Source organism: Neofelis nebulosa, chromosome 15 (assembly GCF_028018385.1).
Source record: "Neofelis nebulosa isolate mNeoNeb1 chromosome 15, mNeoNeb1.pri, whole genome shotgun sequence".
Lineage (NCBI taxonomy): Eukaryota > Metazoa > Chordata > Mammalia > Carnivora > Felidae > Neofelis > Neofelis nebulosa.
In genome coordinates this window covers 71,343,083-71,369,951 of record NC_080796.1, presented here as the reverse complement: position 1 = coordinate 71,369,951, position 26,869 = coordinate 71,343,083, and the positions used below count along the sequence as shown (strand labels likewise).

At 62.9% G+C, this 26,869-nt stretch overlaps 2 protein-coding genes and 1 long non-coding RNA gene across 10 annotated transcripts; 1 reads left to right on the top strand and 2 right to left on the bottom strand.

The window, feature by feature from the left end:
• TAGLN2 (transgelin 2) lies at positions 1-7,062 on the bottom strand. The gene is made up of 5 exons (XM_058702352.1): positions 6,909-7,062; positions 1,983-2,189; positions 1,401-1,575; positions 1,011-1,113; positions 1-759 (listed from the first exon to the last, which is right to left on the bottom strand). Exons 2-5 carry the CDS (start codon positions 2,160-2,162, stop codon positions 618-620), a joined length of 600 nt encoding a protein of 199 aa, XP_058558335.1. The 5' UTR covers positions 2,163-2,189; positions 6,909-7,062; the 3' UTR covers positions 1-617.
• On the top strand, positions 7,051-14,406 carry LOC131496583 (uncharacterized). 2 transcript variants are annotated; one of them, XR_009254555.1, is made up of 4 exons: positions 7,051-7,283; positions 9,286-9,340; positions 10,658-10,793; positions 13,911-14,406. It is a non-coding gene; the product is annotated as an uncharacterized LOC131496583 (long non-coding RNA). The 2 variants fall into 2 exon arrangements; XR_009254554.1 differs by lacking the exon at positions 7,051-7,283 and having other exon boundaries at positions 9,252-9,340.
• Positions 8,543-26,341, bottom strand: IGSF9 (immunoglobulin superfamily member 9). Of its 7 annotated transcripts, XM_058702350.1 has the most exons (21): positions 25,743-25,869; positions 23,964-24,218; positions 23,541-23,729; positions 18,695-18,847; positions 17,856-18,010; positions 17,485-17,602; positions 15,353-15,494; positions 15,111-15,256; positions 14,874-15,016; positions 13,646-13,786; positions 13,113-13,229; positions 12,784-12,934; positions 12,460-12,583; positions 12,053-12,228; positions 11,532-11,782; positions 11,277-11,361; positions 10,997-11,173; positions 10,731-10,773; positions 9,557-10,417; positions 9,169-9,296; positions 8,543-9,005 (listed from the first exon to the last, which is right to left on the bottom strand). In XM_058702350.1, exons 2-21 carry the CDS (start codon positions 24,019-24,021, stop codon positions 8,824-8,826), a joined length of 3,540 nt encoding a protein of 1,179 aa, XP_058558333.1. In that variant the 5' UTR covers positions 24,022-24,218; positions 25,743-25,869; the 3' UTR covers positions 8,543-8,823. The 7 variants fall into 7 exon arrangements, with proteins under 7 accessions (XP_058558333.1, XP_058558329.1, XP_058558331.1 ...); XM_058702346.1 differs by lacking the exon at positions 25,743-25,869 and adding an exon at positions 26,225-26,341 and having other exon boundaries at positions 15,111-15,494; XM_058702348.1 differs by lacking the exon at positions 25,743-25,869 and adding an exon at positions 26,030-26,100 and having other exon boundaries at positions 15,111-15,494.
• Positions 26,342-26,869: the final 528 nt, after the last annotated feature.

The following is a 26,869-nucleotide window of genomic DNA, read 5'->3' as shown; positions in this document are numbered from 1 at the left end:
TCCAAAAAAAGGCAGAGATATTTATTTAAATCAGCAAACTCAGGTTTTTCAAGCCCTAGCCACAGCAAGGGGAATGGAAAATGGGAAGCCAAGAGGACCCCTGCCAGGGGCCAGCTGCCTTGATGTGTGGTGAGTGCAGCCCGGCTGTGGCTGGGGAGGCTGGGGAGGCGGCCGCCACAGGCCTCTCCCTATAAATTAGGTCCCTGCAGCCACAGCTGGGGGCGAGGCATGCTTGCGGAAGGAAGGCCGGAAGGCGGCGTCCCTGACCCCCGGCCAAGGAATGGATTCAGGGCACGGAGCTCAGGGGTCGTGGGGAGAGAAGCCAAAGGGCACGTGAAGAGGTATGCGGCTGGGGGGTGGCGAGGCCCCCAAATTTTGGTCCCAGGAGAAAAGAGGCCAGTTGTGGTTGGTCCAGTTTGGGTGGGTTTGAGGAAGGGAATGTATTAGTAAGCCCAGGGGGAGAGCCCGCCGTCGGGTGCCCCCCCAGAGGAGGCAGGCCAGGCCCCCGCCCTGGCAGAGGGGAGTCTGCGAGCCCCAGGGGCTCTCGGGGAATGTCACTGCTGAAATATACATATATATTAACCATCCGTGGGAGGGCGGGGCAGGGCGCGGTGGGATCAGAGGATCTGGCGGGGCATCCCGTAGCCGGTCATGCCTGCCTGGGACGCCCCGCGGTTGGTACCCATCTGTAGCCCGATCACGTTCTTGCCCTCTTGTAGCTGGTTGTCCGAGAAGTTGCGAGGGTTCTCCTTGGATTTCCTGGGCCGAGAGAGAGTGCTGGTGAGAAAGGGGCTGGAGGCGGCCCCGGTGAGTGTCTTCCCTGGGGGCTCGAGTGCTGCCGCCAGCTTCGCTCCCCCCGGAGCCACCTCCCTCCCGTGTCTCAGAAGGGACAGTCCCTTGTCGTCCCAGGAGAGCAGCGAGGACTCGGGATGGTGAGGGATGTAAACGTGCTTTGAGCGGGACCATTTTCTAGGGACGGGGACAGGCCCGGGGTGCCCCGCGATACTCACTTAGGAAACCAGTTGGGATCTCCAGAGAAAAGCCCATCATCCCGGGCTACCGCCAGCCCACCCAGGTTCATCAGCGTCCGCTGCACACACGCCATGTTCTTTCCTGGGAAGGGGAAGGCGGTGTGTTGGCCTCGGCCGCGCCGGGGGCCCTGGGTGCCGGGGTTCCACCTCCACCCACATGGTCAGCAAGCCTGGCTTCCCAATTCTTCTCCTCTTCATCCCCACACCCTCCACCACCCCAACCCCCAACACGGCCCACTCCTCCATGAAAAACACACACACACACACACCCCTGTCCGCGAGGTGCCAGAAACCCGCCCCCTTCTCCCTTCAAGACTGCCTAGCCCAGCCTCTGGCCTCCAGGGTGACGGCGCCCCGGCCCCGGCCCACCTTCCCAGAGGTCCACAGTCTGGAAGATGTCGGTGGTGTTGATGCCATAGCGTTCGGCCGCCTGTAAGAACTGAGAGATCTGCTCCATCTGCTTGAAGGCCATGGTGGAGGCCTGGATCTTCTTCACGGGGGCCTGCCCCTCGGGGTACAGCCCGTTGATGAGCTCACACAGCACCTGGGTGAGGACAGCAGGGGTGCAGAGGTGAGGCCGTGCTGCTGCCAGAGACGCTCAGCCCCCGAGGTTCCTGTCCTACCTGAAGGCGCTCCGCCTCCACCGGGAGGGATGCCCGGGCTCCCTCCCGCCCAGCCCCTGCCTCTGAACCCAGAGTGAAAGCCTTGCTGTTCCAGCATCACTGTCTAGAACACCCCCCTCCCCCCCACCCGGGTTCTTCCCCGTGTCCCCTCGGGCCTCCCTTGCACTCCGTGGGAGGGAGGAAAACACGGGTCCTCTGCAAGATAGGTGCCCAGGCTGAGGAGGAAGCGGGACGGGTGTGCCCGCAGTTCCGCAGCTGAAATAACCCCAGGCCCTCGCAGGCCCGGCTCCGTCCCGGGCACTTGCAGTCAGAAGGGCCCAGCGCTCACCGTGCCATCCTTGAGCCAGTTCTGGAAGTTCTCGCGCCCAGGCTGGGGCCGGCCCACATCCTTGCGGCACTGGCTGGTGATCCACTGGATCAGGATCTGCTCCAGGTCTGCGTCATACTGTTTCTCAATCTTCTGCTGCACCTCCCGGCTCAGGCCGTAGGCAGGTCCCCTGTTGGCCATTCCAAAGGGCAGCGGTGGCTGTGGGAGCTGGGGAGAAGATGCGGCCGGGACCGCAGTCAGTTCTCTGCAGCCCGCAGGGACACACTCCCTATCCCCTGGAGACCCACCATCAAAGGAGGGAACTTTCACCCTGACTCCAGGGCACAGGATGAATTAGCACTGCTCAGAGCTCTAGGGTTAAGGGGCCACACAGGCCATCTCTGGGTTCCCCCAACCCTATGACAAGCAGTCTGTTTGTTACACTGAGTCCTCCCATTAGATTTCATTTGAACAGCCCCACCACTCAGATGAGACAGAAAACCCACTGGAAGAGAATCTGGGGTAAATGAGGCCAAGCCTGGGGGTTCAGCTCCTCATTTGGGGGTGGTCAGCTTTAGCAAAGGCAAGCTGGCCATTCTAACCCTTCAGCCCTGGGGAGGAAGTTGTTTTGGGGAGAGGAGGAAGACCTGGAATGGCTTGGCAGATCTCTGCCAGGAGCTAGGGCACTGGACAAAACTGCCCTCAGTTAGCCACTGGCTTTCACTGAGCACCCACTATTTGTGCTGGGGGTTGCGGGAGAGACAGAAGCCTTGGGTCCCAGAATGCCAACAGAGAGACCAAGTGAGCACCCAGGAAAGGGTAAGGCTTGTACACGACAAATACCACACAGGCCTACACAGTCAGACCCTACATCAAGGAAATGCAGAAGAGAGTGTGGGCAGAAGCAAGCTGGAAGGTTTCCTGGAAAAGGAGGTCTAAGTAGGTCCTTAAAAGATTTCGGCACGCAAAAGGAACCTCCCACGAGAAACCACTGGGCAGTCCAAACAAATTCTACTTTCCTTTCTAGAAGCTGTGGTGGGCAGAATCATGGCCCCCCAGAGGCATCTACACCCTAATTCCCAGAACCTGTGAATGTTATATGGCAAAAAAAAAAAAAAAAAAAAAAAAAGGGCCTTGCTGATGTCACTGAATGAAGGGGACAGTCCCCTGGACCATCCAGGTGGGCCCAGTGTCCTCACAGCCAGGGGTCTCTATAAGTGAAGGAGGGAGGTAGGCAAGTCAGAGCAGGAGAAGCAAGAAGAAAGCAGAGTCAGGTCAGGGTCAGGGTCAGGCCCACGTCCTGGACAAGGCCCGGAGAGGGATTCTCCCCTAAACTCCCCAAGGAGGAACGCAGCCTCACTGACACTTTGGTTTTACCAGTGAGACCTCCGGGGGGATTTCTAGAGCTGCACGATGTGCTTTAAGTCACTAAGTCTGTGCTCATTTGTGAGGGCAGGAATAGGGAACTGACACGGGAGCCTCGGGTGGTATTTTTAGGGAAACCTGGGAGGGGAGGGAGGGTTGGGGAAATGCACAGGAGGGTTTAGCTTCATTTGAGGACCTCACTTAGGAAGAACTGGGTGGTTTCCAGACCTGGCCCGTGGGCAGTCTGTCCCCACCTACTACCTCACTACCTAGGTGCCCCCTCCGGGACCCCATGGAGCTGTCTCAGGAATGCTACTCATGCAAGGGGGAGCCAGGACCAGAGAAAGGACAGGACCTCAGTTCCTGTCCCCATCCGCTCTATAAATGAGCTTCCCTTTCCATTCTGAAATGCAGCCAGCTGCCTGCTGCTCATACAGGGGGAGTCCCCAGAACAAGCACCTGTGTTCAAGGACAGGAAAGGGAGACACTCTTGCCCCCCACATCCGGCTCCAGACCAGGTCAGACTTAAGGGCTGAAGTCACTCAGGCTCCCTCTCTCCCACACACCCCAGGTTAAACAATCCTGCCCCCCGCCATGGGTCTTGGGGCTCAGGAGAAGAGCCAGGTCACAGGGGCAGAGTCACCTCAAACCCCTCTGGCCGCTCAGCCTTGGGTCTCAGGCTAGTCCCCTCCCCCGCACTCCAACATGGCTGTTCCTTTCCACTCCAGCTTATCCAGCAGCACATTTCCAGAAGGAATCCTCCCCACAAATCAGTTATTTTTATACTTCATTAAGAGCAACCCACCTCCCCCCCCCCCCCCCGCTTCCCCTTTCCCCCCTTCCCCTGCCTAAAGGCTGGGCCAGATAAATGTCGGTCTGGGCCTTGACCCACATCACCAGGCACACACACACACACACACACACACACACACTCAGCTGGGGGAGGGCAGGCTGAAGCCTGCGGAGCAAGGAGGACAAGTGTCTCTCCTCCCAGCCCAGCCTCAGCAGCCCAGGGCCCCTGGCACACAGGGGCATGTCCAGGAGACCTGAGATGAAGGGCAGAGGCGGGGGCCTGCAGCCACCAGTAAGCCCCCTTTTCTTGGCCTAATGTCTAGACCTCTCTTCTGGGAGCAGCTTCACTATGGTCCCCTGGGCCTCAGGGCTGTGTCTCCTTGGAGCCACGTGGCCTGAGGCCAAGGGATCATGATGGCCGGGGAGAGAAAGGGCAGGAGAATCATTAACCCAGGCAGCAGGGTTAGCGGGGGAGAGCAGTGGAGAGCAGTGTCCCCTCCATAGGGGCAGAACGGACTTGGCCTCCCAGACCCACCTCTGGGCACAGGGAGGACGCTGAGGGTCCCTCCCCAACTCTGGAGACTGGACCCAGCTCCACTCTGGGGCCACAGCCCGTGAGCCCTGAGGTGCCACAGCTGTGGGGCAGAGATCTGGGAAGGGGAGGGGCCTTGGGAAGGGGCGGGGCAGCCCAGCCAGCCTGTCCACAGCTGTTTCTCCTCCGGCTCCCTGGGGTAGGCTCCCTGGGGTAGGCGCCAGCCGATGGGTCGTGGCTGGCCAATGGGTCGTGGCTGGCCGGCTGGAGCTGGGGCGCCCACCCTAGTGACACCCAGGGGACCTTCCGCAGCCCTCCCTCAAAGGAAGGGAAGACAGCCAGGTGCCTACTGGGGTGGGGAGCGGTGTAGGAGATGCCTGGGGCTGGGGGTCCAAACAGAGACGACCGCTGAACCACCTGGGGGGCGGGCCTGGCGCGGGAACACCCCTCACCCCCACCAGAGACCAGGGTCAGGACGCCCCCCTCGCCCCACCCCACGCAGATGTCAAGGGAAAGGGTCCCTGGCTGGGGTGTTTGGTGCGGAAGACAGAGACTCTCCATTCATCGTGCACGCCGGGGAACTTCCTAACTCAAAGTCGGGGGGGTCAGCGCTCTTCTGAAAGGGCGAGATGGGGGTCCCTGTCCCCAAAGTGAAGCGCACAGGAAGCAGGCGGAAGCAAGGATGGCGGACACCTGTGACCAAGGAGCCACGCGGGGCAGCCCCCCCACCGTCAAGTCAGTGAGCAGAAGAGAAAGCTGAGGCTGCACAAACAGGAAGCCTCAAGGCTCGCGGGAGGAGGGGTGAGGTGGGGGCCGTTGCCATGGCTTCTGTGTACCAAACACAGGAACCCGGCCAGGGTGGGGGCACCAGGCAGAGACACGCACTCCACACACATGGAGTGGTGACGAGGCTCTGGGCACCCGGGCCGCAGGCGGCATCCTTGGAAAAGGGCCCCTGGCCGCGTTCTCAGGTGTGGACAGGTGCAAGGGATCCCGCAGCGGGGGAGGCCATGGGGGGGGGGCATCTGGAGGAGTGCGAAGTTACAAGTTTGGGGGCAGAGAAACAGACTCCGGGAAACAGTTCAGGAGAAGAAATGCCCCGGGAACCGAAGGCCTGTCGGGGGCCAGAGAGCCCCATACCTGAAAATCTTGGAGGGAGAGGGGCTGGGGTGGAGAAAGCAGCAGAGGCCAATCCCCAGGGGGCAGGAGAGGGCTGGGGCGCTGGGGGGGGGGGGGGGGGTGCAGTCGGCCAAAGACGACCGCGCCGCCTCCGCGGGGCGGACTCCCCCCCCCCTCCCCAGCCTGCCTTGGCCTTCTCTGCAGCTGTGGGTCTTCCCGGGGGACTAGGGAGGAGAAATGGGGGGTGGCGCCGGAGAGGGGGAGCTGTCCCTCTCTTTGGTGCTCCGCGGTCAGAACTCGGGAAAGCCCATCCAAGCCACTGGCCCCCCCCCCCATCCCCGGGACCCTCACTCCCGCCACGCTTTCTGCTCCCAGATGCCAGGCTCCCCCCAGAACTTCCCGGGCACGGGCTGCAAGGGGGCTCTGGGAGGCCTGCGGGGCCGGGAAGGCGGCCGTCCACTTCCGGTCCTGCAGGACCGGCCCCGCCGCCCCGCCTCGCCACACCCAGGGCCGTTACAGCCGGATGAGTCACCCACAGCCCGCCGCTGGGGTGACGCAGTGGTCTGGGCAGCCCGCCCGCCCGCCCGCGGCCCCCGCCGGCTTTCCCAGCAGCAGGGGGCGCGGGGTGGGGGCCCCGGCCGGCGAGGGGGGGGGGGGGGATGGTGGACCGGAGCTCCTGCAAGCAGCCCCCTCCCCACACCACCCGCGCGCGCCGGCGGCGACCCCCCGAGGTCGGGGGCCTCTCCTCCCCAGCCCGCGACCCCGAGTCCCCAGGAAGACGGCCGGCGGGAGGAGGCACAGAGAGGGCGGCCCCCGCACGTGCTCCTGCAACCGGGAAGCTCGGGGTCGCGGGGAAGCTCGGGCGCGCGGTCCCTCGGAGCCCGCCAGCCACGCCCGGACGCCCTCCGCTCGTCAACCCCGACGGCCCGGTCCCCATTGCGGACGGACGCCCCGTCGGTGCACCCGCACCCTCGCCTGACCTCATCGCCCGGCAATGCCGGGTCGGGGCTTGGGGACAGGACCCGACAGCACCGGGCGCGCAGAGCCGTCGTCGGACCCTCGCGCCGGCCCCGGGAGCAAGTCGCCGGCGCGGGCCTCCCGCTTCCCGGAGGCGCGCCCCCCGCCCTCCCCCTGCTCACCGTTGGCGGGCCGGCACGGCGCACTCTGGGCGGGGGCTGCGGGCCGAGTGGCGCGCCCGGGCCGGGCCGGGGGTTTTCAGCGGCTCCCGCCTCGGACGGGGCGGACCCGGGGCGGGGCGAGCGCCCAGAGGCTTTAAAGGCGCCGCAGCGCCGGGGCGGAGGGCAGAGCTTGGGGAGAGGGGCAGTGGGCGGGAGGGTCTGGGGAGTCGGGCCTCCGCGGGGGGCTGCAGTGGTCTCCACCCAGGAGAACCACCGTCTGCACCTGGGAGCTCACAACGTGTGCCTCGGTGGGAAGCTTTTTGCCAGGAAGATTAGCGCAAGACTGTGGGCGTGTTTACGTGGGAAGAAGCGTCTTGATTTAAAAAGAGTGGTTAGGTAAACGGAGGCACGGGAAGACCCCACCCCCACCCCCCACCTCCAGCTGGCTAAGGTGGGACAGTACCGGGGTGCAGGCCAGGACAGTACCCGCATGTGCTCCCGCTCTCCACCTACTTCAGGCCTGGGCAGGAACTGACAGTGAGGTCATTCTTTGCCCCCGGGGCCCAGGGGGCGTGACCACTGTTGGGACCCAGGGTTCAGACCTGATTTCTTCCCCTTAGTCTCCTCCTCTCTGACCCGGCATCGATTTCTTCCCCTTAGTCTCCTCCTCTCTGACCCGGCATCTCTTCCTAATCCTGGAGGGATCAGAAGAGGAGGCCTTAGGGGACGAGGGGGAGGCTGGCAGTTCTGTGTCTGTGAATGGAGGGCAGCATAGCTTAGGGGTTGAAGGAGCACCCCTCTTCTGGCTTCTGCTGAGCAGTCCCCCCGGGGTGGAGTCTCTGCCTACACCCACCAGTGGGGTTCTTCCTGTAATGCAGAAGCTACTGTTTGGCCTGGTTTCCAAGGACATCCACCACCAGCGTCCTTCCACCTTTCTGTGCCTCGTTCCCCAATCCTGCCCAGCCCTGACAGCCAGGTCCACCAAGTGATTCCCTGGGCGACCCACTGTTCTCACTCCTCTGTGCTTTCTGCCTGGGATGCTTTCCCTCCCTTGACCCACTTCTGATCTGCTCTACCCCATGCCCACTGTGTGACCTCTGGGCAAATGACTGAAGCCTCTATGCTTCAGCGGGCCAGCCTAGAAAACAGAGAATTCTGCCGACCCCATGGTTATAGAAAAGGAAATGATATACATGAATAGCCTAGAGCAGTGCCTGGCCCATAGCAGGTGCTCAGCGACACTAGCTATTACTGTTAGTTACTCCCATCCCGTGAGGAGCTCCCCAGGGGAAGCACTGTCCCCAGTTCGTGCTGTAAGCACTCATTGTTTGTGGGCTCCTTCCTCTGTGCTACCACAATATCCAATACCTAGCTTTATCACAGAACTTATCACATCACACCGTAACTGTTTCTTTGCCTGCTTCACCAACTGGCAAAAACTCACCAAGGGCAAAGGCTTGACTTCGTGAACTTTGTTTTCTCAGCGTCTAGCTCAACGGTTGGTCTTTAGTAGACGCCCTCAGCAGGCACTCAATAAATGCTTTTTGAAAGGATGTTGAGTGCAGCCCTGTCCACTCAGGAAGGGCCGCCTCCTTTTTAAGGGTTCGGGGCTTTTGCTACCTCCCTCTCAGATGCAAAGGCAGAAGACACACAGAAACATTTGTCAGACTTTCTTTATTCACCTGTAAAAAAACCTCACCCACACCACAAACACCATCACCGTCACCACACACACTCACACACACACGGGCAGATCTAAGATCCCTGTCCCAGTCCCCGGACTCCGGGGGCCCGGCATATACACCTCCTAGCAAGCCCACCCAAGCCCACCACCACCAGAGCTGCAGGAGCAGTGTTCCAGGCTGGAGCTAGGGCTTGCTGGGGCCTCCCCTCTGCAGGCTCTGTGTGCCTTCACCCAGCCTCCTATCAGGCGCTCTCACAGCAGAGTGGCCTGTTCGGGGTGGGGCACTGGCTGTCTATAGACCGGTGGCCGGACCCTAGTGGCATCGCGGCGGCGACGGAAAGCTAGGAATTCCTCCCGGAGGACAGCACAGCGGGCCTCGGGGCCAGAAGCACGGGCAGCATTCAAGAGGCCACCCTCCTCTGGAGTCTTCACATCTGCAAGAGGGGGGCACAGCAAGGACAGGGCTGGGGGTCACTGGTGCAGATGAGCCAAGGGAGAGCAGGAGGAGCAAGGCTGGGGCCCGGGGCCCGGCTGGGAACAGACGGGGGAGACGTGGAACGGGGGGTGCCGCACCGCCTTCCTGGGGGGCTCACGCACCTAGCTCTGGCTCAGTTTCAGGTCGGGGTCGAGGGCCAGCCGCGCCCAGGTGCAGAGTCTCCAGCAATTCCATGTCCCCAGGGAATTCTGAGTCCCACTCATAGTTTTCATCCACAGATGTGTTCCTCCTGTCACAGGGGACAAATGCGTGGTACGGCGAGAAGAACAGAGGGTGAGCAGAAAAGCCCAAACCCAGAGTCCCCCAACTCAGCTTGGGCCATGGGTTTCCCCCGAAGATCCCCGGACCTCGGCAAAAGCTTCTAAAAGGAGACAAGTTCTCCTGGTCCCAGGGTGGGAGAGCCCAGAAGGCACAGTGTATTAGGAGAGGGGTGGGGCAGTCTGGGCAGGGACTGGAGCCAAGGTGGGGAAGGGCAGGGACTGTCCTCACCTCTTGCTGACTGTCACCACGTGTTCCCTTCGAGGCCACCTCTCAGGGCCACTGGCCCAGCTGCCGGTGTCTCCCGGAGCAGGGCTGAGGTAGCTGCCTCCCGCAGAGGGGGCTGTGGAGGGGGGCCGAAGGAACGAGGCGCTGCCCCGCCCGCTGCTCTGGCTGGTGAGGCTACCCCGAGGGGCGGCAGGGAGAAGGCTTGGCAGCAGCCGTTCCCTCAGTGTCCAGTCGGCCAGTGCCGTGTACAGGGGCTCTGGGGTGGCCCCGGCCCCGACCACAGCCCCAGGAAGCGCTGCCCTGGGGGACACGGTGGCGGAGTCCAGGGGCTGAAGGAGAGATGAGGTGGGGCAGGGCCGGGTATCCATGTAATCTGGGGGTGGAGCAGGCCCGGGCTCCTCGAAAGGGGGCCAGTCCCCGTCCACATTCATCTCCCGGAAGAAGGGCAGGCTCAGGTACTGAAGCAGGGGTCCTGGACCAGGCAGAGGACTGGGCGGGGCCTCGGGAGGGGGCCCCACAGGGCTGATGTCTGCAATGCAGAGGGGCTGGGGCATCCCACTGGGGCTGCTGCTGCTGCAGTCATAGGACCTGGCCTGGTGCTGGGATGGGGTCCGAGGTTCAGCTCGCTCAGAGCCTGACCTTTCTTGGGGGGTCCCGGCGCTGGGTCCCATCACAAAGCGGCCGTCTGGTCCCCGGCAAATGGGCTCCAGGGGTAAGGGGCCCCGGCTAGGTGGAGGATCCGGAGGGGGGCTGGGGGGACCAGCGGGCTCCCCCCAGAGCAGACTCTGGCGCAGGCTGGGAACTGGGGAGCCCTGGAGCTTCAGCTTTGCCACGCTGTCAGGACTGCCCGAACCCGGAGCAGAGCTGGGGAAGGACAGGGGATCCGGCTCTGTGGCAGGGAGCCAGGCCCCTTCCCAGGACCAGCCTTGAGAGGTTTGGTGAATAGAGCAGAGCTAGGGACAGCGAACAGACACCAGGACCCACGTGGTGGAGGGGTGGCAGAAAGGCGCACAGGCAGCAGTGGGCAGCCCCAGGCTGGGACCTCTGCACTCCCACCCTCACCTCCTTCCAACTTCTGTTCCGCCCCTCCCCGCCCACCCCAAGGCACCACCGAGGAGGCCAAGACAGCGGGCGCAGAGGGAAGGCCGAAGGAAGCGGAGGAGGTGGAGGGACTTACTGCGGAGCTGACTTCCCGGGCGGGGAGAAGATAAGAGGCGCATCTGTTGGGGCAGAACCAGAGGTGACACCGGCAAACCTCAGGCCCTCCAGAGCCCCAGGCGCACAGCCTCACCCAACACCCGCCGGCAAACCCTCCCCGCTGGGGACAGACAAGTGCGGACAGACAGGACGCACCTGCCCTGCGCGGGAGGCGGGTGGCCACCTCCGGGGGGCGGGGCTGGGGCGGGAGGCGGGGCCCGCGGGGGCGTGGCCTCGGGGGCCTACCTTGGCGGAGGCGCTTGCGGCGGCGGCGGGCTGCCCTGCGCCGGTTGGTCAGGCAGGCGGCCAGGACGCTCACGAGGACAGCCACGCCCAGGAAGCAGACCCCGCCCACCACGCCGGCCAGGACCGGCTGGGGCAGGAGGCCTGGCAGCTGCGTGCGGGAGGGGTACACCTCCAGGCCTGGGCGAGGGGTCACGAGGGGCGGTCGGTGCCCGCGACAGTGGGCTCAGCGCCCCCCCCCCCCCCCCCGTGCTTACGCTCTGCCCTCCCGCCGGGTTCTCACCGGAAGTGGACACGTTGGCCGTGTTGCTCGGATCGCTGACATAGCTGCCTGCGAGGGCCACGAGGCGGAACTCGTACAGAACGTCCTGGGGGTGGGGGTCCGGGGAGGGGGTCAGGACCCAGCACCACCCACCCCAGCTCTGTCCAGAAAGACTGCAGTTGGGAAGGGAGGGTGAGAAGCCCAGGTTTGGGGAACGGAGCCGGGGCCCGGAGCACCGCGGGGAGGAACCTCCCGGTGCCTGCCTCCCACACATACCTTGATGAGTCCAGGTACCAGCAACTGCATTTCTGTGCCTGCCACGGCCCGGTCTAGCACCTCCCAGCCCTGGGAGCCTTGCCGCCCCTCCAGGACATAGCCATCCAGTGTTTTAGGGACCAGTTCTGGGGGATCCCAATGCAGGAGCACCCCCCGGGGTGTCCTCACTGCCACCAGGCCTCGGGGAGGTGACAGGGCAGGTGACATCTCAGTGGGCGGAAGACTGGGGGCAGCTGGCGTGGTGGGAAGCCCTAAGCAGGGCAGACAGGCATGAGATGGGGCTCCCAGGACCCTTCCACAACATGCCAACCCCTCTATTCCCCGCCCCCAACTCCATGCTCAGCCATTCTCCCAGAGCCCCTAAAGACACCCCCGAATCACGTTCCATAAACCCCTGTGGACCGCAAGCTGCCCGGCTCCTCTGCCCCCTCCCACCCAGGTTGTGCCAAATCCAGGTTTTCCCTATCAGTCCTATCCCGTCCGGTCAGATGCTGGCGTTGGGGCGGGGGGAGATCTCTCACCCTCGGGGGCAGACAAGACGATCTCACTGAAGGGCCCACTCCCCAGCTTGTTCTGAGCTAGGACGCTGAACTGGTACTGGATATGGGGCTGCAGCCCCAGCACCAGGAGGTAAGCAGCCCCCACAGGCACTGCCAGCGACACCCAGTCATGGTGGGTTCGGTCAGGACGCTTGGCCCTGGAGGACATGAGGAAACGGGGGGACTTCGTTACTAGGAGGGCCAGGAAGCTCTGGAGTCCAGAGACTGACCTGTCCCCTCCCCTCAGCCGTCCAGGATCTCGGCACCTGGGCCCTGAACACCAAAGATCCCCCTGGAAACAGGGCAGCAGAGTTAGGGTGGGTGGGTGGGAGGAAGGGCAGAGGGCCAGAGGGAATCGGGTGGGGGGACAGGAGCGGCAGATCACTCACAGTGGGGTATACCAGACACTGAATCTCTGCAGATAGCCACCATCAAAGCCGGGCTCCCAGGAGACATTGGCACCCTTGGGCAAAGGCACCACGGACACATTGGTGACAACGTGTGGGCTGGTGCCTGGGGAGGGGGAATTGAGTGGGGGGGAGGGGAGGCTGGTCAGGTAAAGAGCTAAGGAGGGTTCCCAGGGCCTCTGACCTCCAACCCATCATCCCAGGGCCCCCTGCCCCCCATCCCCATGTGGACCTCCAAAAATGATTCTCCCGTCCCCTGTCCCACATGGGTTCCTCTAGCCCCCAGCCTGCTCTCCAGCCACTAACCCAGCACGTAGACATGTGTGGAGGCGGCCACTCGGGCCACAGCATTGCTAGCGGTGCACTCCCAGCGCCCATGGGCCTCCTTGGTCAGCGGTCGCAGGATGAGGCTACTGTTGCTGCCCACCTGGGCCTGGCCCTGCGGCCCCCGGCCCACCTACGGAACCACTGGTCAGCCCTGAGGACACATGCGGCCACCCCTCACCGAGGGCAGCTCCAGCGTCCTCCCCACCCTGCCTCCGATGGCTCCCTCCTTCCCGCAGAATGACGAGGGGCAGGGAGAGGCAGGGGTGCAGAGCGTGTGCGCATGGGCAGAGCGGGGCTAGGAGCCTTACCTTGGCCCAAGAGATAGCAGGAGGAGGGTCTCCCTGGGCAGAGCAGGGGATGAGTAGCTCCCGCCCTACTTCTTGGAAATATTCTTCCTTAGGTCGTTCTAGAAAAGCTGGGGGAGCCTGCAAGCCAGATCTGGCATTGGGAGGGGCCTCCCGCACTGCCATCTAAGGGCCGCTCCCCTCTCTGGGGCTCCCATCACACCCCATCTCCCAGGGTCTCCCTACCTGTTGTCTCTGCTCCCCGGCGGGGCTGGAGGGAAATGGGGGTCTGGGAGGCCTCTCTGGGGGGCACACACCTCCCTGGAACACCCTTCACCCTCTCCTCTGCTTCACACCCCTTTTCCTCGAGGCCAAGGTTAGCGAGTTGGGCAGGCAGGTATCTTACTTTGGGGACGTACGCGCCCCTCACACCCCACCTCGCCAGCACCACCTCTACAGAAATCGCCAGCACGGAGTCTGACAGCTGCCGCCGCCACCGTTGGACTCCGAAGTGACTGCTCTGCCCCCCTCACCAGGGCGCCCGCAGCCACCCTCACCTTGAGCAGCACGCGGGTCGCCGGGGAGGGCCCTGCAGTACCGAGACTGTTGTAGGGGGTGCAGGAGTATTCTCCCAGGGCATCCTCGTTCCCCAGGGCGATGATCAGGGAGCCCTCGGGGCCCTGGGACCAGCCAGGGAGCTGCGGGGAAGTGAAAGCGGTTCAGCAGAGGCTGGAGAGGAAGGAGAAGGCCACATCCCTGCAGAGGACTCCTCCTCCAGGCCTGACCCCTCTCTGAACTCCAGGCCTATGCTTCTCTTTCCAGCGGCACCCCCTGGAGCTGAGCCCTGCCTGCCGGGGTGTCCGGCACCCGGTAACGAAAGTCAGCATCTTCCACTCCAAATCCTTTCCTTTCCCTGCCTTCCCTGTTGTTTGTCAAGGGCCCCACTGTCCCCACTAACCTGGACTGCTCACTCCCCCATCGCATTGCTCACCAGATCTCTCCTCCGGGAAGGCCTCCATCTAGGCATGAAGCCCGTCCACGCCCAGGACCCCCTCAGCTCTCACCTGGACCACTTCACAGCCTCTGAACCCCTCTCCCTGTGTCCACTCTGCCCTCCATCCACCCGACAGACTCAACTCCCGCTCCGATGCTGTCGCACCACCGCTCAACAGCTCCACTGGCTCCAACTGCCCGCAGACTTTTTTTGTAACTTCCAACAAAAATGGATCCAGTCCTCCTATCGCAGAAGCCCCCGGGGACGGGGACACTAGGATTAAAAGATGTGGTGGTCGCCCACGAGGGCGGACAAAGACCCCAACTGCTTGTAAGAACGTAATACTCACTTGGTACCCACGCTTCTCCCTCTTGGCCCCAACCTGTTTCTCCGCAGCACCGTGTACCCACGGGCATGTGGCTCCCCTCAAACTCGAGGACTCGTCACGCCCTACACGCGAGGTACCGTTTCCTGCCTCGGGGCCCTGGTTCCTGCTCCGAATGTCTGTCCACCCCCCCAAGGCCCATCACCAAGGTCCCAGAAGTTGTTACTGATCTGTCCTCAACCAGCCCTGGCCTTCCAGCAGAGTGTCTGTCCTACCCCTTCTAGGCTGTGCCCTCCTTCAGGACAGATGCTGTGCTCCTCCACAAACACCCCCACACAGCCCCCCAGGGAAGGGGTGTATCCCTAGTCACTGACTTGAATTACGCTGAGCTAACTCCACCCCAGCTGACCTGCCCAGGATCACACCAAGCCACACCCTTCCTTCCCCACCGCCCGGAGGTCTGTACCTTATCCAGCTGCAGGGCCTGCCCATCCTTGGTCCAGCTGACGAAGAGCAGTGGGGGGTTGGCGCGGACCGGGCACCGGATCACCCCCCGCATGCCTACGGGCAGGGGGGTCTCAGGAGGCATCGCTGTCACCTGCGCTGGGTCTGGTGGGGGAAGCAGTGGCAGGTTGTGGGGCAGGAACTAGGCCTGGCCCAGGGGGAGGGAGCAGGCTTGGGGAGGGAGCCGGATGAGGCTTACAGAGCACAGTGAGGTAGGCAGAGGCCGAGGGCGGGCGCCAGAGGCCGTTGCTGGGCACACAGGTGTAGCGGCCTGCATCGTCCGGCTGGGCGGCCAGCAGCCGCAGGCTCCCGTCTACCAGGATCCGCACTCGGGGCTGCAGGCGGCTGCAATGTGGCACGTGTGGGCAGGGGTCCAGGCTCGCTGAGCCGGGGGACTCCTCCAAGGCTGCCCGCCGGCCCCCGCCCACCCCCAAGCCCCACCTAACGTGGAACACGTTGACGCTGTCCTGGAACCAGCTATAAGTGAGGTTGGTGGGGTACGCCTCAGCCCGGCAGGCCAAGGAAACATCCTGGGAGGCATTGACCGTGCTGTTCTTGGGGGGCACCACGATGACCGGGGGGCCTGTGGGGGAGCACATGGGAAGAGAGAGGCCTCAGCCCTGAGGTCCCCTCTACAGTTCTTCCTGCCATCTGCCCTCTGGCATAGGGGAACTGAAACAGCCCTAACCCCTGTACCTAACGCAAGTTCCTTCTCTTCCCCAGACCAGATCCCCTTCCCACCAGGGACAACCCAATTCACCCGGACTCCCCTGCCTAGAACCTGCGTGTGTGTGTGTGTGTGTGTGTGTGTGTGTGTGTGTATGTTGGGAGGGGGAGGCAGGCTCACTCTCTGCTCATTTACCCTTTACCTCCCTCCACTGTCGCCTGCTAAATCACCTCCACGTGTCCTACCCTAATGCAGGTGCCCAACACCTCACCAGCGGATACAGCACGGTCCCCGACCGAGGCTCCCCCATCTGGCCACTCCAGCGGCCATTCGCACAGAGACACCCCCTTTGGCCAGAACACAACGCTTCTGTTCAAGAACTCACAACTCCTGGGGCGCCTGGGTGGCTCAGTCGCTTGAGCGACTGACTTTGGCTCAGGTCATGATCTCACAGTTTGGGAGTTCGAGCCCCATATCGGGCTGTGTGCTGGCAGCTGGGAGCCTGGAGCCTGCTTGGGATTCTGTGTCTCCCTCTCTCCCTGTCCCTCCCCCACCCATGCTCTGTCTCTCTCTGTCTCCGAAATAAATAAACATTAAAAAAATCTTTTTTTTCAAGAACTCACAACTCCTGGCTCCCACCACATCAAGCTTGAACTTCTCGATCCACCCTCGTGGGCACTCAGGATCCAACCCCTCCCGGCCCGGCCCGGCCAACCGTCTTTTCATATGCCAACCCTTAAGAACTCTTTCAGCTCAGTGTGGGCGTGTCGTGCCCCTGAGCCGGCTGCACGCCTTTGCTCTCCGAACCCCCCGTCTGGAAGGCTCTTCCCACAGAGTCTGGCCAGCCCGCATCATCCCTGCAAATCCTTCTCTCCCTTCTACCGCCCCACTGCTCTCTCCCCTCCCCGGGCTCCGCTGCCTGGGTCGTCGGGAATAGGAGGTGATGATCCGAGCCGGGGGGCCCTATAGAACACGACAGACACGCGGGGCGCTCCGCTGAGCACCTCCCTGCACCATTTCTTTTAATCCTCACAAGAGCCTTCTGTGCCAGGAATTACTGTCTCCACAGATGAAGCAGTGGAGGCCGAGAGGCAGAGAGAAGTGAGGGCCCAAAGTTAGCAGGGTAGGCAAGACTCGTTCAGGCCTTCCTGACCCTGGCAGGCTTGGCCCTTAACAGTTCCTCAGCGCTGCCTTCCCACAGAACCAGGGAAAGTGACACTTACTAACTCATCTGCCTTCCCTTTAGAAGAGGCTCTCCGAAGGCAGAGTCCAGGCCGTCTCTTAGCTTTCCTTCTAGACGGAAGGTCTCGGACAGGAGGTACTAAGTGCTGATCACTGTACTCAACTGAACCTGATTAAATTCTCAACCTAGTCCTAAAATGTAGATATGAACCTCTTTATATATAGATGAGAACCTGGGGGGCTGGGGGGGTTACACACCACACTGCTGGGCTCTAAATATCTACTCATCCATTCACTGCTCCTTTTAAAATTAAGATGCTGGTTTTTAGAGGGGCGCCTGGGTGGCTCAGGCGGTTAAGCGTCTGACTTCGGCTCAGGTCGTGATCTCACTGTTGGTGAGTTCGAGCCCCCCATCTGGCTCACTGCTGTCAGCGCAGAGCTCACTTCGGATTCTCTGTTCCCCTCTCTCTGCCCCTCCCCTGCCTGAACTCTCTCAAAACTAAATAAAACATTAAAAAAATTATATATATATATATATATATATATATAGAGAGAGAGAGAGAGAGAGAGAGAGAGATGTGGTTTTAGAGCACCAGCCTGCATTGGTAGCTCCCTTTCTCTCCACGCCCCTGTGTCCTCTCCTGCTACGTGCACCCCCAGCCACAGGTCAGAGCCCCCCCATACAGGTCCCTAGTTCCGGCCCGCAGCACCCCCACCAGAGCACCTAGCACCAGCAGCTGGGTGGCGTGGGAGGCACTGCCCTCGGTGCTGGAGGCTTGACAGGTGTAGACCCCAGAGCTGCGGCGTTCCACCCGCCGGATCCACAGCGTCCCATTCTGCACCTAGGGTAGGAGGGGATGAGGAAGGTTCCTCCCCGCCCCCTGCCTCCCCTTCCCTCCCTCCCGCGGGCCTCAGACCCTGCACTTCCGAGTCTGGCCGGCAGAGGGCAGCAGCACCCCAGGCTCGGGAAGCCAGTGAGGCGTCCCTCCCAGGCCAGTCTCCCAGCTCGGCATTTGGCCCTGGGCCTCTAGCCCCGCCCCCCAAGCCTCCCCCTCACACCCTATCAGGCCCACTTAGCCCAGCCCCTGGACTCACTTGCACCTGGCCCTGGCCCTGGCCAAGATCCTGTCCTCGGAGCTTCCAAGTCACATGAGGCTGTGGGCTGCCACGGGCCACACAACGCAGGGTCACAGGCTCCAGTTCCTGAACTTCCAGCACCTGGGGAGGGGTCTCCAGGAACTGAGGGGGTGCTGTGGAGAGAGAGGCATCAGGGGATGCCAGAGGGGCTCTCAGTCCAAAGAGCAGGGACACCGGTCAGGGCTGCAGGCCTCAGCCCACCGGCCGGCCCCACTGCTCGGGAGTCCCCAGCCCGGGGCCACCCTGCCTGCTGAGCTCAGGCCAAGTGAGGGTGGCACCAGCCCATCCCCACACTGGCCTGCGGACTTAGCAACTGGGGCTGTGCACCGGAGGGGTGTCAGAGCCGGGGGAGAGCTAGTGGCCCCTGGCACTGCTCTGGGGGTCCGGAGGCCTGGGTCCAGACTGCGCTCTGCCCCTAAGCAGCGGCAGGATCCAGTCTCCCCATCTGTGAAAGGGGAAGGATTCTGACCTTCCTTCCTTCTTAGGGTTGACAGGGAATTCATGAGGTCCTGGGTGAAAAGGTGTTTTGAGAAAACAAAACGCCGTCTCAACACGTGAGCCGTGTTTCGCTCAGGGCCCGGCAGCCCCCTACCCATTCCCCTCTCCCGGCCAGAGGCGCAGGGACGGGGAAGACAGACGAAGTTCCAACACTGGAGGGCAGGCGTGGCAGTGGAAGGGGCAAGATGCAGACAGTGAGCCAGCAAACAGGAGTGTCCGCGAGGGTGGGGCCCCGGAACCACGCCCCCCAGAGGTCCTCATCATGCGGCTCCCCCCCCCACCTGCCCCCAGGTTCATACAATTGACTGTGAGGTGCACCCAGGAGCCGTTAACAGAGTCGTCCTCAGGGCTGTGCTTGTCCAGGAAGAGCACTCGGCACTCGTACCAGCCCTGGTCTTCCGCTCGGAGCCCCTCAATCCGGAGAGATGCCCCCTTCTGCAGCCGGACTCGCCCTGGGGGAGGAGCCCCAAACCCTGGTCACACTGGTTACTCTCAGAGGTCAAGAACGAGGCCCTGTCTCCTCCAGTCACCCTGATCCAGCGGGGACCGGAGAGACACAGGTGGGGCTGGGGTCACCGAGGGCAGATCCCTCCATTCAGCCCGGATCACTCCTGCCTTTTAGCAGCTGAGATCCAGTTTAGACAAAGAGAAACCCAGAGTGGTAGCAGGTGCACAAGACACCCTACTGAACCGCAGGTGGCTTCAAGGACCGTTGGGAGGAGGGCGGTTTAAGAGCCACACTTAGGGGCGCCTGGGTGGCTCAGTCGGTTAAGCGTCCAACTTGGGCTCGGGTCATAATCTCGCGGTTCGCCAGTTTGAGCCCCGCGTCGGGCTCCATGCTTACAGCTCGGAGCCTGGAGCATTCTGTGTCTCCCTCTCTCTCCGCCCCTAACCCACTCGCATTCTGTCTCTGTCTCTCTCAAAAATACATATACATTTAAAAAAAAATTAAGAGCCACACTTAGTCTCCTCGTGAGTCTTACAGGATCTGCCCCAGCCCTGGGCTCTTCGGAGGGGCAACGTACGGCTCCTGGAGGACCCCTCCCGCCAGAGCACTGGCCCTGGAAACCTCAGCAGTGTTTGGGGCCCAAGCAGGGACCCAGACCTCGCCTACCAAAGCCCCTAATCCCTCGGGGCTATTATCAACGGCCTAAGCGCCTTAGGGTGGCCAGAGTCCAGCCCAGCCAGGCAGCAAGGTCAGCAGCCTCCTCACCCCATCCCTTCACGCCCCAGGGCACCCGCGGCCCCGGCTGACTGGCCACACGGAGCTCCACAAAGCCACACGGCCACAGCACAGGCAGACACACACGCCCACCCTCCGTCAGCATCCACTATGCCACCAGGTTCAGACTGAGGCTGCCCCCCACATCCCTCGGCCCCCTCCCCACACAGCTTCGGGGGTCACCGGCAGTGCCGCCTAGTGAGAGAGGCCCACACTCGGGAGCCAGGGAGACCCAGAGCCCAGCTCTGCGGTGTATTCCCTTGGGCAAACTGGCCAACTCGGGTTTCATCCGGTGAAAGAGGTGAAGACAAATCTGGCTGGGGAGGGAGCGGGGAAGGGACGCGGGGCAGGCAGGCGGCTCACTGCTCACATACTGAACAAACGGATGAGCACAAGGTGTGAAATCAGAAGCGGGACTCGATCTCGGGCCTCCCCTTACCTGGTGGCAGGTCCTCTCCGCCCACCCCCAGCAGCGGCTGGCCCCACCGCGCCCCACACCGCCCTGCCAGCACCTGGGACTGCCTAGACCCCTCTCCGTCACCGCCCACGTCTGCGTGTTCAGCGCGGCTTTGAGATTCTGCCCCCTGATCTGTTCCCTCTCTTCTGTCTTCACCTTAGTGTGGTCCCGGAGGATCTCTCGACTTACTCCACAGCCCACCCCGACGCCTCCTGGCCCCGAGCCCGCCTTCCGTTACATTCATCAGCCCACCACACCTTGACTTTCCATGTGGACAAATGAGATTTTCTAAATCTTTGGGCTGACACGGAACAACTACTGCTCTGAGACAGTCCCTGAGCACGTGCCCCCTCCCAACAACCAGCCGGTGCGGTGCCCCCGACTGGCCTTCCGCATACCAGAAATTCTGAAGCTGTCCTCCTGCTTCCCTTCTACCTCCAGGGTGATCTTTCCAAAATATAATCTAAGCCTGCAGGGATATAATCTAGTGCCGTCAGGGAAGAAGAGGAGACTGAACAGGCTGAGGCTGGTGTGGTGGTCTTAGGCAAGGGACTTTTTCCTTCCAAGGACGAGGTCCAGGGGTGTGGACTCTCCAGGATGGGCGGACCTGTTTCCAGGGCTAGGTGTTGAAATCTCCACCTAGGAGATAAGCCTAGGCCTTGCGGGTAAATATTTAACATAATCACACCCTTCCACACACACCCCCTTCGGGATCCCTCCGTAACCCCCATCTGCGTGGCCACGGAGCCCTGCGACCCCAGAGTGCAAAGTCCCCTTAAGTTCCAAAAGACAGCCACTTCTCACTACGGTTGTCTTCGAGCTCTACGAAAAAAGCAGGAAGAGGAAGGGATATTGAGCACTGAATGTGGACCATGTAACATTTAATCCTCGCAGGAAATCCATTAGAGAGGAAAGGACGGACACGAAGCTTCCTTCCAAAATCCCACGGCTTGTAAGTGACAAAGTCAGGCCTTCTTTCTCCAGATGCGGAACACTTTCCAGTGCACCGGGGGGTTAGGATCAAGTGACGCTCGGGGCACACAGCACTGACCACATCCAGGGTGTTCCCACTCAGGGCGTTGGTGGTCAGCGGATAACGGTTCTAAATGTCTGTGGATCTGAACATTCAAGGAGGCATACTGCGTGCCCTCCCTTTTCTGGGAGATACGGGCTGCTAGACTTGTGGCACGGCACAGGAAGATGGCCAGGGGCAGGCAGGCAGTCCTGAGTCCTCCTGAGTCCCGGGCCCCTCCCGGAGGCCCACCCTCCTCCCTCAGGGCCACAGCCTGGTGGGCTTCAGACCCTCCCCCGCCGCGCCCCGCCCCGCCCCGCACATGCAGGGGTGCGTAAAGGAAGCGGGAGACACTGACTGCTCTCTCCAGCTCTCAGAAGGCAGAGAACCCACACGCACGTGCATGTACAAGCTCACATACACAGTTCAAGAGATGCTCCTTGCTGTGTTCAGAGGTTCCAAGGACCACGAAGCGAGAGGACTACTGCTTCCCGGGAGCTGTGACCACAAGGAAGGTTTTGCAGGAAAAAAGGGGAGAGGCCTGGAGGGTGGAGTGTTCTGAGAATAAGAGAATTGCCTCGGGGCGCCCGGGTGGCTCAGTCGGTTAAGCATCCGACTTCGGCTCAGGTCATGATCTCGCGGTTTGTGAGTTCGAGCCCCACGTCGGGCTCTGTGCTGACCGCTCAGAGCCTGGAACCTGCTTCGGATTCTGTGTCCCCCTCTCTCTCGACCCCTCCCCCGCTCACACTATGTCTCTCTCTGTCTCAAAAATAAATAAACACTAAAAAAGGAAGGAAAAAAAAAGAGAACTGCCTTGCAGCAAACAACTCGGGACAGAGAGAAAACTCATGCTTTTCTGCCAGCCGCGCTGTCACGAAGTTCCCAAGAAAGACAGCATGAAAGTCAAAGACCAAGTCAGCGCGAGGGTTAGGAAGGCGTCCCAGCCTGTTTTATACCGCTTTTCACCACTTTGAGCTAGTCTGTAAATCCCGGCCCCTCCGCCAGATGGATTCTGGAGTCCTCAAAGGTTGGGAGCTGGGGTCTCAGGCGTGGTCCCTCCCACGTTCTAGGCCACCAGCCTCACACACGCAGTCCCAGACCATCTCTCCTTCACTTGCCCAGAGGGCTTATGACAGGACGGCATTGTCCTTAGCAACCTCCACCTCCCGTTGCTTAGCAACTGCGGGTTCGGAGTCCCCTGCACAAAGGCGAGAGGCCCCTTAGACGGGAGGCAGTAAGAGAGTTAATGGGCACAGGGCCCTCCCCCCCAGCTCTGACTCCCCAGACTGGCTGGACTGGCTACTGGGGGGCGGGGGCAGGGGTGGGCACTAAGGGCAGGAGCAGGAAGAAGCCCCAAAGGGTTACGGCTCACAGTTCCCGCAGCTCAGAGCCACACGGAGAAAGGAAACCCACAGGTAGCACCGTTGCCAGCCGGCCAGCCAGCGGCTTGTCTGCCCGAGGGACCCCAAGACGGGTAGAGAGAAGGACAGTTAGGAATCGCAGGAAAATTCCTCTCCCTGCTCCGCTCCACCTGCCCCTGCCCCGTCCTCAGTCAGGCAACATTCTGTATCTACCCAGCCTCAGCCCTCAGCCCAAACCCCTCCCGGCCCAGCCCCGGCCCCGCAGAGGCAGGGAGGGCGGGCTGGTGGGCACGGCCAGTTTTTTTTTTTTTTTTTTACCCCACTTGTCCTAATTGGGCCCTGCTTTCATCAGCTCTCACGGGGCTTGTGTAGACACATCCGCTCCCACCAGGCTGTTTGCCAACAACTGCCCCCGGTTTGAAAATAAACTCTCCCTCCGGCGGCACCTGCCTGAGCTCAGCCTGCCCCTCAGGGACAGCTCAGCCAATCCCAGAGCCGCTCTCAGGATTCAAACTAAAGAGGGGAAAGGTGGGGGTCCCCTCCCCCATCAGCGTCCCCAAGGTGGCCTTTCCTGGGTTTCCCTCTAAAGACTGTCTGGCCCAGCAGCCCCCAGCCCTCGCCTCGGGCCCTCCCACACGCTGCCCTCTGAGGCCTGCACTAAACCGCTCAGATTAAGACTCCATTCGGGATTAGGAAGAAGCCCAGCCCCCTGAGGGAGCCAGCAGGGGTGCGGAAGGCAGCCCCGGGGGGAAGGGGGAGGGTCCATACGTTAGAACAGAAGCCACATAACCCAGCCTGGCCCCATCCATTCCCTGACCCTTAGAGACCCTGGCCCTCCCCAGCCCCCCCTCCATGCACACGCACCTCTGGACGGAGACACCCCCCCCAGCCTCCGCTGGAGAAGCACACAGGCCACAGACCCACCCACCCTGCTGCCCGTCAACCCACCTGCCAGCCGCCTAGAGCCCCCCAACTGGCATGACGCAGCGGGGGAGGGGGAAGGCAGAGCAGTTAAGAAGAGGTCTTGCCCTCCCCCCACCCAGCCCCCCTCTGTTGGGGTGTTCACAGTACCTCCTGATCCCCCTTGTCTTACCCACGTAATCGGGGTCAATTCTGGGAGAGTAGAGGCCGAACTGGATGAAGATGGGGAGCGGGAATCCAAAGCGCAGCCACTCGATGACATGTAGCGGGGGCCGGCCAGCCGGGGGCAGCAGGTCACAGCCCAGCACCGCACTGTCGCCAGCCCGGCCCACCACTGACCCCACCTCAGGCTTCCCTCGACCTGCGCGGACAACAGGGACCAGAATCAGGGCAGGGACAGGAGGCTCCCTCAGGGTCTCTGCGCCATCCCTAGGACTCTGTGAAGTGGCTGAGAGAAGCCTCGACTTCTCCAGAACCCGCGCTCTTCGTCCCCTACCCCGCGTGCTCACAGAGAACCCTCCCCTCCCCCGTCCCCGGGGAATGCCCCCCCCCCAAGGCCGGCGGGGAGCTCTTGAGCCCAGGGAATCCGGCTCACCGTCAGCCCCCTGGCTGATGACCAGGCTGAGGACGGCCAGACCGAGGCAGCAAACCATAGCCCAGCTGCCTGCTCGGCCGGCCCCTCCTATCCACGGGGCCCAGACGGAGGGGCCCGGGAGGTGTCCACAGCCCAGCAAGCCCCGGGAGGGATGCCTTCTGATCCGGTAGCAGGTTTCAGCTCTCACTCTTCTGCACGGTTAGGGCTTGGCTCACGTAACACCTGATGCAGCCGCTCCCTGGAGCACCACCAGATCTAAACACAAAACACAAGGCAACATGCCAAGTGGGCCAATACTGGGAACCAGAAGAAACCCCGCCGTCAGAGACAGGCCAGGAGGAGAGCAAATGAAGAGAGAGGGGAGCAGAGAAGCAGGGGAGGGACACAGATACCAGAGATCTTGCCGCCCTGGGGGATAAGGGCCGGGGTGGGGGCTCTGGGAGAACCAGGGAGCACTGGGTGGGGAGTCCTGACAGGGGAGGACACGGGGAGGGTGGGGCAGAGGAGTTGGAAAGATCTGAAGAGAAGCATTCTGGGGAAACCCGGGTTACTGACGTGCCCAGAAAGCTGAGCCTGGAAAAAGATTTGTCAGAAAATGGGAGATGAAGGGTCCCCATGGCTCAGCCCCTTCTCTGTTCTTTCCCTAGTCCTGATGCTGATAACAAGTAGCAGATCGCCAGGGAGAACCAGGATTACTCCTTCACCCCACAGTGACAAATAAGGACCCTGCTCAGGGCTTGCTCAGGGGCACAGAGCCAGTGAAGGGCAAAACCTGGGCGGGAACCCCCAGAAAGCAGCCCCCAGGGAACCCACGCACACAATCCCTTGCCCACCTCCCCAGCCTCTGTGACTCCTGGAAGCTGGGGAGGGACGCCGTATCTCTTTCTCCACTCAGCCTCTCAACACTGCTTTAGCAGTGACTGAGTCAGGCAGCGGGGCGAGGAGATGCCTCCCCCACCTGCTGGAATTGGGGGCCGGGGTGGCACCCTTCAGGCCTGGGCAGGTCCCGGGACAGGCAGCCGGCACCACTTTCCCTTCATGATGCTGCCAAGCAGCCCTCGCTCCGCCAGACAGCACGACCCGAGTGCCTCATCCCAAAGCTTCCCATTCGCTCTCCTCCAGTGTCCTCAGGGCCCAGACTTTGCCAGGCTTTCCCTTCCCCAGCCCTAGAGGCATGGTCCCTGAAGCCGGAAGCCTGCCAGTCCCTAGTGAGTACAAAGTGGGCCCTGGGGTGCGCAGGGTAGGAACTCCCGTGGGCCCCAGAGGGTGGTCACAGTGGGCTGGGGGCGGGACTGCTGCGGCCTTGGGCCCCCGCAAATCCAAGCGGACTCTGCTCTGGCCTCCACCCCGCTCCCGGCCTCCCAGTCCGGACTGGCTGGAAAGCATCCCGCCCTCCTCCCCCCCCCCCACCCCGTGTCTCTCAGCCCGACCCCTGCCTCTACTTAATGGCCCCGCGTATGTAACTCCGCACGACTCACCAGCAAACCTTCCCCTGGCTTCCCTCTGCCCGCGGCGGGCTCTCCCATTCTTCCCCGAAAGGGCTTCTCCCAAACGGATGGAGCCCCAGTTCCCTCGCGGCTCAGCTTTCCGAGCACCCTAGTAACCGGGGTTTCCCCAGCATTCCTCTGCTTTCCCTATGATCTTCCAACTCCTCTGCCCACCGCGCCCCCTCCCCATGCCCTCACCCGTCTGGTCTCCCCACCAAGTGCTCCGATTCCTGCTATCCCTACTTCTCACAGCCCCCCCCCCCACCTCTCCGCAAATTCCCATTTTCCACACCTGATCTCCAACTGCACCAGGTCCTCCGCGGTTCCAGGCACTCCCTTCCCGTCGCCCGCAGAGTCCCCACCCATCCTCTCCGCGGGAATCGCCCTCCCGAAAATTCTCCGGCCCCAGCCCACAATACTCTCCGGATACCCCACCCTCAATTCCCTTCTCCTTCGCCTGCTCCGGACCCCTGAACTTACCCCCCTTGCTTTTGGACACCCCCCCCCCCCCAAGACCCACCCCCCTGCACCGACGCGCGCGCACACACACACACACACACACACACACGCACGCGTTACCTCCAGTCGCCTCCGGTTCTCCGGGAATCCCCCTCCCCGACCCGCCCCCCCAAAACCCCACTTCACTCCCCAGAACTCGAGTTCTGCTGCCCCCGAAGAATCCCACGGCGCCCCCAGCCCCCGCCGCCTCGGCTCCCCCGGAACTCGCGAGCCCCGCCGGCGGCCGTCCCTGCCCCGCAGCGCCCCCGCCCTCACCTGCCCGGCGCCGCGCGGCCCGGCTCCCGCAGCCACACAATAGGGGGCGGGCCCGCCTCCCGCCCGGCGCCCCAGCGCCCGCGTCGCCAGGGAGACCGCCGCGCCCCGCCCGCCGCCGCCGAGGGGGCCGACCCGCGGGGCGGGGCGGGGCGGCCGCGACCCCCGGGCGGCCTGGGAGTTGTAGTTTCGGGAGGGCGGGACGCGCGGCGGCGGGCTCGGGTCGCCCCCTGGCGGAGCTCCGGGCGCCGGGCGCCGGCCGGGGAGGGAGCGGGGGAGACCCGCCGCGCGGGCCCCGGGTCGCCCGAGCTGGCCCGCCGTCCTCCCGGGCCTCGCCGCCCGCGAGCCCCCGCCGTCCGCGCGCGGCCGGGGAGAGGCGCGGGGCCGGGGAGAGGCGCGGGGCCGACAGCCGAGTCCGGCCGGGAGCGGGACCCCCGGGGGGATCCGCGCAGCTCGGGGGGGGGGGCCCCCTCGGCTCGCGTCCCCCGCCCCGCCCGCCCCTTCCGCGGCCCGACTGGAAATACCTGTCTGCACCCGCGAGCTCCCAGGTCCCGGCCCGGCGCCTCTCGCAGGGTGCCGAGGGGACCGTGCGCCCGGGCCGGGCCTGCCGAGTCGCCCCCTCCCCGCTGCAGCTGCCAGCGCCTGCGA

Coding starts and splice junctions, on each gene's coding strand:
- TAGLN2 (XM_058702352.1), bottom strand. CDS start 2,162: ATGGCCAACAGGGGACCTGCCTACGGCCTGAGCCGGGAGGTGCAGCAG. Junction 1,576..1,982: donor ACTGGCTCAAGGATGGCACG/GTGAGCGCTGGG, acceptor GTCCTCACCCAG/GTGCTGTGTGAGCTCATCAA. Junction 760..1,010: donor GATCCCAACTGGTTTCCTAA/GTGAGTATCGCG, acceptor CTCTCGGCCCAG/GAAATCCAAGGAGAACCCTC.
- IGSF9 (XM_058702346.1), bottom strand. CDS start 24,021: ATGGTTTGCTGCCTCGGTCTGGCCGTCCTCAGCCTGGTCATCAGCCAG. Junction 12,935..13,112: donor CTGCTATCTCTTGGGCCAAG/GTAAGGCTCCTA, acceptor GTGGTTCCGTAG/GTGGGCCGGGGGCCGCAGGG. Junction 11,362..11,531: donor TGGTACCTGGACTCATCAAG/GTATGTGTGGGA, acceptor CCCCACCCCCAG/GACGTTCTGTACGAGTTCCG.